This window comes from Henckelia pumila, unplaced genomic scaffold, assembly GCF_033568475.1.
Source record: "Henckelia pumila isolate YLH828 unplaced genomic scaffold, ASM3356847v2 CTG_80:::fragment_1, whole genome shotgun sequence".
Lineage (NCBI taxonomy): Eukaryota > Viridiplantae > Streptophyta > Magnoliopsida > Lamiales > Gesneriaceae > Henckelia > Henckelia pumila.
Window position 1 is genome coordinate 1771445 of NW_027331883.1, and position 14953 is coordinate 1786397.

A 14953-nucleotide genomic window follows, 5' to 3' on the forward strand; every position below is an offset into this window, starting at 1 on the left:
TTCGAGAGAACTAACATGACATTACAAAATATCACGTTCACGTAATATCATATTGACAGTGACATCAGTTTCACATCAAAACAATCACTAAATTTCGCATTCACTAAATTTCAATTTTGCATGTGTATATGGTTAAGAATTAATTGAATCTAAACATTCATAATGTGACTCATATCACATACGTCGGCAGCAGTAACGACCACAAGTGTCCACAACCCACATCTTTTGACCTTTAGAAAATTGAGACACACATGCCCTCTTCTTTTGACATTCAAACTCTCATTCTCACTCATTGATAGTATGAAAAACGCCTATAAATGGCAAGACTTGAGATCCCTAAACACACCTCATAATAACACAAATACACCATCTGTTGAAGGGTTCGAATGCTTAGAAGGCTTCAAACCAGGAGAAAGCAGAACACTTACAAATCATTCAATGGCTGGAAGTAATGCTCGATATTCTTCCGCATTTTGTTTATCATGTTCTTTAATGTATAGAAACATAATTTTCGAGAAAAACTTGTCTGACAGTGTAAACAATATTTTAAATTTAAATACATAACATATTAAACTATATAATATAATAGTATTCTTAATATCATAGAGTTGACATCTTTTATGATGGTATGGAATCATCATTAAAAAAATAGAGTTGCAGAATATATTCAGAAAATATCTATTATTATTATTATGCAAGAGACCTTTAATTGGTCTTTTGGTATGCCAAAATATTAAAATTAAAATATATTTTAAAAAAACACACACACATACACTAAAATTGTAGTAACCCAGATTTCATTTTAAGATAATAATACGTTAAACATGATTAAGGGTTAGTAATTAACCAATTCCAGAGTTCAATCAGACTTCAGAATCAAGAATTGGAATGTCAATATTTGAGCCAGTTCGGACGGTCCGAAGAGGACTCCGGACGATCCGAACTCAGCAACTCGGGGGCTCCGAAGATGGCTTGTTGACTTCGGAGTTAAGGCACGTTCGGACGGACGGCCTGAAGTCCCTTGTGCCAAGTAGGCAGGATTACTCAGCCGAGATTTTTGACAAGTGTCAAGCATTGGACACTTCGGACGGCCCGAAGTGACGATCGGACGGTCCGAACTCGACGTGTCTCGCATGCAGGCAGTGAGTTGGATCGGACGATCCGAACCCGAGTTCGAAGGGTCCGAACTTAACCGAAAAATTTCCTATAAATAGGGGCCTTCAGATTCATTTTTTATTACGAATTCTCGAGTTTTCTTCTTCAGTTATATAGTGTGAGTTATACACTTGAGGGCTCTATCGGTAATAGTGAGATTCTGAAATAACAAAGAAGTTGTTATAGTATCCAGAGTCAACGACATCAAAGGGCTTACTACGGACGAAGGTATGGTCCGGAAATTTATTTAAGTTTTGGGAGTACTTATTAGCTTAGTTAAGGCTTATAGAACTTGTGTAGTGATACGGTGAACTTTTTAATATAGGCTTGGAACCTAGGATCCTACTTTACTTGAACTAGCCTAGAGGTACGTACACATTGACTGAGATTGCCAGCGAGTATACATGTTTATATGTTGCATTTATTTGGCATTATTATATGACATGATATATGATTTACCGTTTTCCATATTCATATGTCATGTGCATATACATGTTGAGCCTATACCTTGATATACCTGATTATAGAGCCGCTCAGCTCTATACTCGATAGTCTGTCACTGAGAGTACCGCGACGGCGGGGACATGTATGTCTGACTACTCTGGTGTATTAGACGAGTGTGGTTGCACCCAGAGGTTGATCCGTGCGGTGGCAGCACTCATGTGGCGCCGGTACTGAGCATGACTTTTCAGATGACCATTTACCAGTCATCATGTTGCATGCATTATATACATATGTTTACTCATGTTTATGTATTGAGCGTTAGCGCTCACGTCCTAGTTGTTATCTTGGACACCCTATTCCACGGGGCAGGTCGCAGGATGGACGGAGCTGGTAGTTCAAGGCAGGACTAGAGAGCAGGAGCCTTTAGGAGTTAATTATACAGCAGGATTCGATATAGATGTATAATGTTTACTTTTAAGTTTTTCGATATGGTTGTATCACTACAATATTAAGCCTGAATATATTTTACTAAGCTGATATGTAATTTATGGATTATGTTTCCGCACGTTTTACTCTGTTAAGTATTTTGATGTATTAAGTTTAATGCATGCTATTAGTTATCAATTAGTAGGTGATTCCATGCAGATCACTACAAAAACTACTTCTCTCCATTATCTTCATTACTTTTCTTTTTTATTTAATTATTTCTATTTAATATATAATACAATCATTTTATTTATCTATTTTCAAATTCCAAATTATTTGAAAAAAAACTAATGAAATAGAAAATACCTAATAGAAAAGATGGTGTTTTAACTATTTAGGATGACCATTATTAACAAAAAAATTATTTTTATTGCTATAAATTTATTAAAATTTTTATTGAAATTAAAAATAAAAAAAACTTTTGTCACACACATCGTGTGTGTAAATATGCTAGTATATATTAAAAATTAAGATACACATATTAATAATTGAATAAAAATTTTCTTTGAAACCTATAGAAGACTGAAAAGACAAACATTAAAGATTATTTTGGGAATTTTGCAAATACGATATTCTAAATAAAACTATGACCTCGTTGGGAGAAATATCACATTGAGAGAGGCAAAATATATGTAGTAGTTTTTTTTTTTTTGGTGTAATGTATGTCTTATTTGATCATTGTATCACATAATTAGCAACGCAAAAAAGACATGGAATAACAAAACAACTGCATCTCACAATCCAAAGTCCAAACGCTTTAGTTTAAATATCAGTTTTGAAAAAGATCACAGCTCTGCTAAAATTTGCAGATATATCTTCATTCATCCACAAATCAAACCAACACGATGGATAGTGAAGCCTGTTTCGAAGAAAACTAGAATACAGATAGATACTAGTTGAATGTTTTCATCTGATGTTCACACATCAAGAAAATTCCATTCAATGATTAGTACTTTTTGCAGCTTGGACCTTCAGTTCCTTTAGTTTCTCTCTGGCAGGTGCCATGATCGAGTGAAGCTCATCAAAGTAAGGTTGTGTCGCATTCTTTAAATCCTCGATCCATTTTAAGATTCTTTTGTGTGGTCCTAAAATACGGTCCCGATCCTCCTCATCCACAACCTAGAAAGGGAGAAGGGGTTGAAATAAAATGAAAATTCTCTCAACTTGTTGAAGCATCTGTTAATTTCGGAGCAACACATCTTTCTTGGGGAAAAAAAGGCTTTCTTTAGTTACCTCAATTTGCATGATTTCGCAGGCTAAAGCAAGATCTGCGATGGAAGGCTGAGAGTTTCCAAGCAAAAAGGGTGCATCTTCTTGAAGCCAAAAAGATTCAATTGTTGCAAGAGAGGCTGACAAAATTTTTTCAGCTTCGGCTGCTAATTTCGGATTTGTGGGATGACCAAATGCCAGTATAATAGTGGAATTTAAAGCGTATCCAGCTGATAATAAAGTATTATATGACAGATTGTTGTTAGAACAGTAACAGTGCCCCAACATGTATTTGCGAGGACAGTCGCAAAATTTTCACTCGTGGGGAAAACAATAGCAGCAGCAACAATCAGTCCTAGCATAGTATAATCCAAGATTGTGCATATAAATCACCTGAACCACGTCGCAAATTGGAGTGGTGCCAATCAAGGACTGAGTGAACCTTTGCTCTCTTTTGCACATCGGCTGGATACCTGGACCGGTAAACAATAGTTCAAGAATCGAGTTAGCCAAGTACGTAGCATATACCATGATATACAAGATGACAGAAAAACGATGCAGATGAGTGATCAGATGGAATTCTGATGGAAATCATGAGAAAGAGAGGCATAAGTATCAAGGTGAAATAGATGTCACTTTTTTTCTTCTAGCAATTAGCTCTTACCTTATGAATCCTGTTCGGGAGTCCAGTCGTGTAAATTTATATCGGACATGGTAAATATTCAACAAACTTATCTACCTTTTGTCGGCTAGGAATTTATGATGTATTGACAAATTATGAAACATGCCTATAAGTTTGCAAGAGTAAACTTGCACCCAATTGTAAACATAAAAAAGTAATTCCACCAAAACGCAGCAAGCCATGCCAAGAGGCATTCAATTATACCGAAATGTCGTTTTAATATCATGCAATATTTTTAAAACCAAGCAATAGCAAAATGCATACGTTTTATGAGTGCAAGAGGTTAGAAGGAAATTTAGTGTACCAGTGATCAGCAACTTCAGGAAATGCAGAAGCCAGGTAGATTAGTATTGCATGACTGCAGAACAGACAATAATTGTAAAACAGATATAAATAATGTCATAATATGCTTGCAATTACTTGTAATTTGGTCAGCAAAAAAGGCAAAAGAAATGATTAAGAAAATTGCTGTCATCCACATCAGCTCTCCAAGAAATTCTAGAGCAGTCAATAAGTTTTGGAGCTCTCCCACTCAAAAGGTGGTCTGGGCTCTCTTCTTGAGATTATGGTCTAACAATAAAGCTGGTTTATATCTTCATTCGCAAAGCATTAGCATACATAGACAAAAAAAAAAAAAAAGAGTTAGGAAACGAACGAGGGCGTGTAGGTCATAAATTTAATTACAGAGATAAATCCAAAATATTTGTCTCTCAGGTGGGAAAGATCTCAGATTTATCCATAGTTTCACAATGACTCGAGAAACCAACTAGGGAACATAGCATTCGATTATGTTCCCAAGCCATGCTCGAACAACTTCCAGTCTACACCGAAGAATAACACTTCATTTATCCGAAATTCGAACAATAGTGCATCAAAATGCATAAATAGAATATGATTAAGCTATTGAGTCATTAGCACAGCTTGTAAATACAGAGCACAGACATTTAATACGACAAACAATCTGGTATTAAACCAGCCACACAAGTTCAGAAAACAGCATTGCAAACACAAATAAAGCATCCCTTTATCATATCAATCATGGGCGCCGCAAATGTTACGTTTCTAGAACTATTAAATTCAAGATTTCGAGTAAATGATTTGATTTCACAGAATCAATCAAACGGGTACCTCTCAAAAAGCCTGAAATCACCATGTACAATCGCTGGAACTTGTTTCATGGGGTTTATTTCTGAAACAAAGATGAATCTCGAGTTCACACATGATAGTACACGAATCATTAAACTCTCTCGAGTACAGAATCAAGTTGTGCAGCGTGACACCTGCAAATTCAGCGGATTTATGCTCCGATTTCGCGATCTGAATCTTAACCTCCTCAAATTCAATCCCGTTGACCCTTTAAACAAGATTGGATCAAAGAAATTCAATAACCATGAAAAGAAACCCAAAAGAGGGCAAGGAATGGCAAGCATTGTCAAGATAAAAAGCGATCCAAGAAGAGATTTTTACTTGCAGAGCAGAAGAATTGCACGGGAAGGTTGCGACATTCGATCTACATAAATCTTTAAAGCCATTTTGCAATCTTTTTTGCTCCTTCACCCTTGTTTTCAAGCATAAACACTGATTATAGGCTGTAGAAATAATCATCGCATGCCCAACAAACAATCTAATCTCCCGAAATTTTCACGTGGCACAGGAAGTTGTATGATGTCACATCCACACTAGTTTGATTTGGTCAACTCTTTTTAGATTTTACTTCATTTTTTAAACATAAACGATGCCGTTGGATTCTACCTTGAAGTACGCACCAATGGACAAGGTGATGCCACGTGGCACAGTGCCAAGAATCTTGATATCCATGCATGAAACACAAACGAACAGTTCTATCTTCTTCTCCTTCCGAGCATAAATCTCTTCGGACCACAAAAATTCTATTGAATCTGCTGTTGAAAACTTGAGTCCAAAGTCTTCGGGCTTCACGCAATAATGGCCGCCCAGTCGATCCATGACTTCACTGTCAAGGTACCTCTGAAATTTTGCAAGCAGTAGTTACCAGTTACTTAATGATAGAATACAAAATATATCATCAGTTGGATACTGTCGATGAGTTGATGATCAGCAGGATGTTACAATAAGTTTGAATATCTTATGAAAGCAAATATTCCCTTTTGTATTTCTTTGTCTTTGAATGGTTTTTAATAGTTCTTGGTTTTATCGTTGGAGTTGAAATAATGGTTGATTGATTTTCCTTAACAAGATATCGGCTTCGAGTGTTATAAATGAAGAGAGACAGCATTGGGATGTGATTTCATATATTTGGAGGAATATATATAACAATATGACATGATCATCATGTACCATTTAGGACATGGTGTGATAGAACAGATTTAAACATGCGTTGTGTCAGTCAGATACTGAAGGGAGTGTATGCGTTTGATTCTTGATTCGATCGAGCACAATTGTTTATTACTTGCTGTCTTGGTGTTCCGATATCTAATCAAACGATAAACTTTATGGTTTTCAGGATTTCAAGGGCAGAGATGTTAATCTGAGTATTTACAAAGGAAAGGTCCTGCTCATTGTCAATGTTGCATCCAATTGGTATATGTCTTGACATCACTTGTTTTATTATAGGCAATAAATAATTATACCGCGCATCTTTTGCTGTATTATGAAGCTGTCTAGCTAGTTAGTTAGCTATAATTATTGTGTCATTTCACGACAATTTATCTATCTATATATTCCATATTGATGAAGAAACTTACACTAGTCTATATAGTATATCTAAAAATAAATCGGTTTAAGTATCATTCTCTTCCCAAATACTTTGTTTACTGGTGTTAAATGTGATCTGTGCTGGATGTCTTGTACTATGAATACTCATGTTTTTCCTAGCTCGAATGTGACAGTGGCCTAGCCAGTTCAAACTATGCCGAATTGGCAACGTTGTACGAGAGATACAAGGACCAAGGTGAGGCTGTGTTAGTGCACTTACATTCTATTGTTTATTTACTAATAACACCTTTTAAAAAACCTGGAGTATAATTCTTTGGAGTTGGCATATTTGCTAGGACTGGAGATACTTGCATTTCCCTGCAATCAGTTCGGTTCACAGGAGCCTGGCACCGATGAACAGATTCAGGAGCTTGCTTGCACTCATTTTAGAGCCCAATATGCCATTTTTCGCAAGGTCGTTTTAACAAACTAAAGGTCCTTGTTCTTATTTGATGGAGGGCTTGTCCATGATTATTGATTAAACATATTTTCTGATAGATTTTTGTATTGTTTTGGTAACTTAGATTGATGTAAATGGTGCCAATGCTGCTCCAATATACAAGTACATGAAATCAATGAAAGGTGGCCTTTTCTGGAGCAGCATCAAATGGAACTTTACCAAATTCCTTATCGACAAAAATGGTCAAGTATTCAATCGCTATCCTCCTATCACTTCCCCACTCAAGCTAGAGGTAAATTATCTGAATTTATTTTGATATCTCTGCTAACTTAAGCTGTGGTTTGATGATCATATTGTCGATTATTCCGTAAACGAAAACTGTCCATAACTATCTTATATTGTTTTTCAGAAGGACATAAAAAAGCTCCTTGAGGATTAAACCTTGAGCATATATAATGGTACACAGTTGAGAATTTGTAAATAAGCAAACATGAAGAAATATTTGTGTTATCTTGTTGTGCAAGAACATAATTTACCATTACAATATATTGTTGTTTATATATCTCCTTTCTTCATATTATTTAATATTTACACTCAATGAGTACAGTAGTATTCTTTATCCTCATGGAATGATTTTATATCATCAAATTTGCAGCCTAACTAATTAAAATGGCGTTTAAATATTGTAGTTCAGTTATTCCTAATTCTGTATAAGGCTAAGAAAAAATATAACTATCATTTGATGGTGGGCTGTGATGACTCAAAAATTTATATCATAATAGTTTATTTATTCTGTTAAGGTAATCGGCAAAGAAATTGTGAATTTATACTAAAAAAAGTCAAGATAAAATATGAATAACAGTACATTTTAAGATTTAAAATTCAAAAAAATTTATGATAACTTCAAAATACAAAAATATGTATGTATAGATTATATATTCTTATATTCTAGAGCAATCACTAAGAATAAAACATGCGGAGAAATTCAGAAATTCATAAAACCTAACATACTTAATTCTGGTATAACAATGTTAAAAGATCAATGGCTCATTCTACGTCACAAATGCTGCGAGTAGCAACAGTGGCTCAATCTACCTCACAAGAAGCCATAAAGAATTTGAACTAATCCTCGTCTTCATTGAAGTCGGAGAATTGATCACTCTCAGAGTCATCATCAGCTGCATCCCTCTCGGAATCATCACTAATAACATATGTGTGTTGCACCCGGTTAGCCCTCTGTGGTCTAGTTCTTGGAGCCACAGCTTGGCCAGTCAAAGAGGAGTCTTGCTCTGGTGAAGTGTCCTCCATTTCTTCGGTGAGCTTCCTGCCGAGAATAGAACTGCTTTTCTTGTTAAATGGTGATGCTCTCATTTTCCTCACTTTCTTGTCGGGAGAAATCTCGGCCGGCTTCAAAATTTCCGTGATCAGTGTTTGGCCTATGACTTGACACTGCTTGCTTATTGGTCCTCTTTTCTTGGCCCCTGCTGCAGGAGGTTTGGCAGCCGCTTTTCCATTAGCTGGTTTTTTACCCGCCTTCTTTTTCTTCTCGTCAGGTTCAAAACTATCGTCTTCGATTATCTCAATCTCGTCTTCATCGTCAAGAGTCTCGGAAACAATTGCCAGCTGCTTCTTCTGTGCGGCAGCCCTTTTGCTTGGTTCTTTGTTTTTCTTTGGCACCTCGGTTTCCATATCTGTACAAAAAAAAAAAAGATTTTATAGTTGAATTGGAATAGAATTATTATCTTTCCAGTGTCTAATACAATAATGCTTAAATCAAACTTCACCAAGAACTCTTAAATACACGTATCTGAGATGTAAAGTTTATCCCGACAACTGATTAGCCGGCACTTAGTTTGATTACCTTCTGCATGCAAATTGTAAGATGCTAGGCGTTCTCTTAGACCAGCTATCCCGTCATATTCATCATCATCATCAGAGTCAGCAACCTGCCATGATAAACAAAACCAAAGTTAGGAGACCAAACTGACTTATGTAGGTTTGTTTCTTACAAAACTTCTGAGTTTTAATGCAATTTGCAATCCATGCTATGTAACTAGCATGCCACATCTTGACAAAAATATGATGATAGATGGTCAAGTAAATCAAACCTCTCGGGCAGGAGCTTTCTTTCTAGCTGCAGCCTTGCCTTTCACTTTCTTGTTTTCTGCTATATTATCTGCAGGCAAATGTCCAATCATGTTTAGCTACCAATGAAGCATGTACAGAACAAATGACTATTTACATAAACCAACCTGTTTCTGGAACGGAATTCATCGGTATTTCATTTGGTTTAGCAGTTTCTTTATTGCTTGCCTTCTTGTTATTCTTGTGTGGATTCTTCAGTACTGGTCTTGTTATTTTGGCCTTTCCTAGTATCTTTTTCCGCTCCATCTCTGTTTGTTCCTCACTTTGCTCTAACTCCTGAAATAGAATTCCTCGTTTAAGTAAAAGCTAGAACTTAATCACACCAACTTATTACAGGATATATTATGTTCTCAAAAACTCACATCAAGTTTTCCTTCAAGAGCGTCAAGATCAGACAGCCATAAAGACTTTATTGTTGCATTTTTCAGGTCCTCAACTCCTTGAAGAAGTTTATCTCTCTCAGCCCGCAGCTCCTGCATCTTCTCTAGAGTTAAGGTACCAATTGACAAAGACAGCAAGTAGTCATAATCAGTAATTGAATTTCCTTGGCTTGCTGCCCCTGGGGAATTCTCCTCATTTTCTTCGGCATCATCAGTTGAGCCCGCAACAAATACATCTCCAGAGCTTTTCTTTTTCGGGAAAGGAGTGAAACCCTTCTCCTTCAATTCACGGAACAAGTCGGCTTTTTTTCTGTTGCTCACAATAATACTTCCTTCCACAACACACCGTATAAATCTATATTTATTTTCACATTTTAACAAATCATTTTCAAGGTTGGCCATCAAAGCTTTCTGCACAAACAAATTCGTTGATTAAAACTATTATAAAGCAAAGCTAATGCATTACTGATGCCAACATCAGCAAGTTGTATGGTGATGTCATATGATGAGACTTACCTTTCTTTTCTCATAGAACTCGAGTCTCAAGTGAAAAAATTCCTCAAGAACTGCAAATGAAAAAAGGCACCAGTGAAAACATATAGTGCTTACAATGAAAGAAACCATTTAACTGAAACCCATTGAGGGGCTTGCCGCTTACTCTGTTCAGGGTTGTCATATTTCTTTATTAAACCGTTTGAGTCAAACAAATGCATGTTACTGGTACTGATTGATGTTGTCAGTTTAAATTTCTTCAACAAGCCCTCTTGGTTAGCTAGCAAAAGATTGTCCGGAGACATACAAACCAAAAAATGAACAATGTCCCCAGTACTATTGTCACTGCAGCCCTGCAAAAAAAGGGAAAAAAATACTTCGTGTGAGATCCCTAACTCTTCCTCACATTGTTTCTAAATAACATGTAAAACCACCTCAATGAATGGGTCTTTGCTCTTATCATTCTCTGCGGCAACAGATTCCAGGAATTCTTTGTAATCTTGAGTCCACTTTCGAATAGGAAGTTCTGTTATCCTCAGTGTCACATCATCAACTTCCTCTATGACTCCAGTGATTGTATAGCTAGCTCCTCCAGCTTCCTTTGTCGCGGTTTTCTCAATTGTTCCTCTGAATCCTCTGTACCATGGATGCATAGCATCCATCGGTTCATCATTCAACAAATGCCTCACATTGGCAATAATGTCTTTTGGGTTGTAATTTGGAATAAAGGAACTCCAACCCGTGCCAATCCCTTCACTTCCATTTACTAATACCATCGGTATTATAGGCACATACCTGTCATGACATTATATCAGTTCTCAGATAACTGTTTTCAGATATTTACCATGTAAACAAAACTCACCATGAAGGCTCGATACATTGCCCATCTTCATTCAGATAGTTGAGGAGAATATCATCCGCCTTAGGAAACAAGAATCTTGTAACAGCAGACAACTGAGTGAAAATATACCTTGCACTCGCATGATCTTTTCCACCCTGTGGAAAAAAAACTTACACATCAGATTCTATGTTGTGTGATGTAAATGATGCATTACCAAACAATGGAATTGTTTTGGCATATATATGATATGGTACTGTCATATCCAGTTGACCATCTGATATTATATGTTATGTATCTTCTTTACCTGATAGCGAAAAATAACGTTTTGAGCTAACTTCTCAAAAGCAAGTTTGAAAGAGTTAAAATAGTTAAATATATAAGCAACTTTCTGTTCTTGTCTTACCTGTCCTCTTGTGCCGAACTGACCATTAGGTTTAAGAAGGTTTATGTTGTTGCTGCCTATGTAATTCTGAGCCATGCCAATTATGGTACTGGCAAGACTCTGCTCACCATGATGGTAAGCTGAATGTTCAGATACATAACCAGAAAACTGAGAAACTTTTGCTTCCTTGATGAAGTTTCTCTTAAAAGAACAGAAAAGTATCTTCCGTTGACCAGGTTTCAATCCATCAACCATGGATGGAATTGATCTCTGAAGATCCGCCATTGAAAACAATATAAGTTCCTTGTGGACAAAATCTTTGTACTTAATAAGTCTTTCTCTCTGATCAAGGAACGTCCCTGGCTGCAAAATAAGAAATGACAACCTTGTGAGTCATTTTAATTACTCAAATAGTGTGAACACAATCACCATGAAAACCAAATAAATCTATATCCAGCTGCAAACCTCAAATTGGCGGAGCCAACTTTTTCTTGCTTCAATTTTTTTCTTGCTGAAAGCAAGTTCAATTGCCTCTCCGTCTTCTTCATCCACCCATAAAAAATCCTTCTTGTGCATCCTAAGGTCTCCAAAATACTCTTTGGCTTCCTCATTTGTGCTCGTTCCTAACCCCTTCAAGAATAGTAAAGAGACAGCAAAAAATATTATATGGCATCCAGGAATATTGACTGACTTTGTCGTCAATTTAAAAGGTCAAGCATATTGCTCCCATTTTAAAATCTGTTTAATCGTATCTTAGAGGGACAAACCTTGTAATACTTAATAGACCAATTTCTTGCATTTTCCCCCAAACTATCCTTCCATATTTCATACTCAGGCATGGTGTAGAAGGACTTTTTTTCTCCATTTCTATGAGTAGCCTAAAGAAAAACATACATTGAATTCAGGAATTAAAAAAACCAATAACTTTGAGTTGAAAGACAAGCATCTTCATTATCTTCAAACCTTAACAATAGGTGTTATGAATTCTAGCATAAATGAAGGAACTTTGAGCAATGACGGCCAAAATGAGTGAATGAAATTGATTAGTAGCCCTTTGATATGGGAACCATCATGATCCTGCAATAACACAAACATCGATTCTGGTTAAAATTCCAAAGCACCGCAAACTATGTGAGATAATAATTATCAACGATGTGGAGCTGTAAGATCAAAAGATCATAACATAAGACAATAAGATACCTGATCAGTCATTATCATCAAATGGCCATATCTGAGTGACTTTACACTGTCATATTGTTTACCATGCTGAAGTCCTAAAATCTGCTTGATATTCTGAATTTCAAGATTCTGCATTAGCTGATTATGACTAGCTTCCCTCACATTGAGCAATTTACCTCGTAGAGGAAACACACCATAATGATCTCGTCCTACGACAGCCAATCCAGCAATCTAAACGAATATCTCACAATGTTAAAATTTAAATACCTCCAAAGCAAAACAAATTCTTTTCGTGCAAATTATATGGCGGCAACTTACTGCAAGTGCCTTGGCTGAATCACCTTCTGTCAAGATTAAGGTACATTTCTCAGAATTTTTGCCCCCAGCGTCATTAGCATCAGCTAGTTTTGCAAGCCCGTAGATCTTTCTGTTCTTTGATCCATCTGTTTTTTTGAGATCTTTTTTCTGCTTGAATTCGGCCCATTCCTCAATGTTTTTCATTATATCAGACTTGGCCACTGCGCAAGTTGAATTGATAAAGACTCGGCAATAGAGACAAAGACTCTGCAAATTGACAATAGATTGGCAACAATAACCATCACCACATACCTTTGTCCAAAAACTTTGAAGTGAAATCCCAAGATGAACCGAAACTTCCTGAGCGAAGTGTCAGCGTCTCTTTTGTTTGAGAATCAAAAGCAGGGTTGTCAATAAGAGCGTTGACAAATATCCACAGATGATTCTTTACCGTATGGGGTTTGACATCAAACGTCTTATTCTTTTTGTTCTTGTTCTTTAGGACACTAATGAGATGACCAGTTATCTTGTTGGTGACATAATCGACATGAGTCCCACCCTTGACTGTTGCAATTCCATTTACAAAGCTAACCTGCTCAACAAAAGGATACAATAACGGTTTTTGCTTTCTCAATGACATTGTTACACAATTTTGACCAATATATATAAAACTTAAACGCAAATATATGGATGAACATACTGCAACAACACTACTTTTCCACACCTGTTGAAATTGTCCTTCACTTCGACTTATACAAATCTGCCACCTTTCATGCACTTCCTCTTCAAATCTGCCAAATTGATTAACAACATAATGAGTTCACCGACCTTTGAATTTTAACGGAGCAGATATAGTAGGAAAAAAATGACAAGAAACACCTTGGGAGCGGATCTGAGCTAGGTACTGAAGGAGATTTGAGATAAAGTTCACAATAACTTGAAAATGATTTAAAATTAAATTGCTGCCCGTTCAATTCCACCTTCACTGTCTTCCCGAGGCACCCCGCGACATCAATTACTCGCTTTTTCATCAAGGCAACGACATCTTCCTCTAAATACGTCATACTAAACTTCGACAAGTCAGGCTTGAATGAAACTTTAGTCCAGTTCTCGTTAGATTTGCATTTTGTTATTACAGGCTCCGACTTCGTTCCCATGTTATCGCAGAAAACCTTCATGATATCAGTGCATGCTCAAAAATTAGCAATTGATTATTTCCTTAAAGTGCAATTAAAAGAGAAGTAAAAAACAAGAAATCAGTGTCTTGAGAATAATATCACCAAAAAATTCTCTAAATAAAGCACTATTGTTCGATTGCGACCGTCTAAATTTGAAAATAGAATTCAGAAATCAATAAATCCCCAAAAAAAAAAGGAAACTCTATAAAATCTAACCCTACTAGATTTAAAAATCATTAAATTGTCTTAGCACCTGCTTGTATTTCTTCTGCCTCTTTCCATCTGCAGTCTCGATGACAAATTCAGTGGAAAAGATATTAGTGAGTTTAGCTCCATAACCATTCCTTCCGCCCGTAGTTTTCTTCTCGTTATCATCATAGTTACTACTGGTCAACAAATGCCCGAAAATCAATTCAGGCACATAAACCTTTTCTTCCTGATGGATCTCCACCGGAACGCCGTCCCCATTGTTGTAAACACTGATGCAGTTGGACTCGACGTCAATCGTCACCTTGACGGAGTCCATTTTCGGATCCCTCTGCTTGTTGTCGGCAGCATTGACAAGGATTTCGTCAAAGATTTTGTAGAGACCCGGGACGTAGGAGATCGATCTGTGGACCATTTGTTCGTTTTCGTACACCCATAAGGTCTGAGTATGCTTCTCGATGGAACCAATGTACGTATCAGGTCGGATGAGGATGTGCTCGAGCTGGGTCTTCTTCTGGTAGGTTTCTTCGATCGTCTTCTTACCAGCGGCGGTTACCGGCGGGGGAATGTTGGAGTTGTTGCTGGTGGTGAGGGGGACCTTCCTTGCTGCGGCCATGGCGGAGGATTTGGGAGAGAGTGAGTGTGGTTTGAGAATGGACAGGAGCGGGCTTGCGGCTATATTATTTTTGAATTTGAATTTTGAATTTTGAATTTGATAGTGAATTCACCGATACGGGTTTTGG

At 36.8% G+C, this 14953-nt stretch overlaps 3 protein-coding genes across 4 annotated transcripts; 1 reads left to right on the forward strand and 2 right to left on the reverse strand.

The window, feature by feature from the left end:
• Window positions 1-2791: 2791 nt before the first annotated feature.
• On the reverse strand, window positions 2792-5655 carry LOC140873725 (glutathione S-transferase T1-like). The gene is made up of 7 exons (XM_073276953.1): window positions 5444-5655; window positions 5257-5330; window positions 5105-5165; window positions 4281-4334; window positions 3688-3767; window positions 3319-3524; window positions 2792-3204 (listed from the first exon to the last, which is right to left on the reverse strand). The coding sequence occupies exons 1-7, from the start codon at window positions 5506-5508 to the stop codon at window positions 3025-3027; spliced, it is 720 nt and encodes a 239-aa protein (XP_073133054.1). The 5' UTR covers window positions 5509-5655; the 3' UTR covers window positions 2792-3024.
• Window positions 5656-5801: 146 nt separating this feature from the next.
• Window positions 5802-9744, forward strand: LOC140873727 (probable phospholipid hydroperoxide glutathione peroxidase). Of its 2 annotated transcripts, XM_073276955.1 has the most exons (7): window positions 5802-5956; window positions 6459-6535; window positions 6844-6905; window positions 7006-7124; window positions 7234-7401; window positions 7519-7567; window positions 9683-9744. In XM_073276955.1, exons 1-6 carry the CDS (start codon window positions 5921-5923, stop codon window positions 7546-7548), a joined length of 492 nt encoding a protein of 163 aa, XP_073133056.1. In that variant the 5' UTR covers window positions 5802-5920; the 3' UTR covers window positions 7549-7567; window positions 9683-9744. The 2 variants fall into 2 exon arrangements, with proteins under 2 accessions (XP_073133056.1, XP_073133055.1); XM_073276954.1 differs by lacking the exon at window positions 9683-9744 and having other exon boundaries at window positions 7519-7671.
• LOC140873724 (DNA topoisomerase 2) lies at window positions 8092-14872 on the reverse strand. Its single transcript, XM_073276952.1, has 19 exons — window positions 14257-14872; window positions 13705-13997; window positions 13550-13616; window positions 13138-13417; window positions 12847-13046; window positions 12550-12759; window positions 12313-12426; window positions 12117-12227; window positions 11815-11979; window positions 11371-11712; window positions 10989-11122; window positions 10561-10921; window positions 10293-10479; window positions 10151-10200; window positions 9617-10045; window positions 9362-9530; window positions 9218-9285; window positions 8971-9055; window positions 8092-8800 (listed from the first exon to the last, which is right to left on the reverse strand). Exons 1-19 carry the CDS (start codon window positions 14824-14826, stop codon window positions 8232-8234), a joined length of 4404 nt encoding a protein of 1467 aa, XP_073133053.1. The 5' UTR covers window positions 14827-14872; the 3' UTR covers window positions 8092-8231.
• Between the last annotated feature and the right edge of the window lie 81 nt (window positions 14873-14953).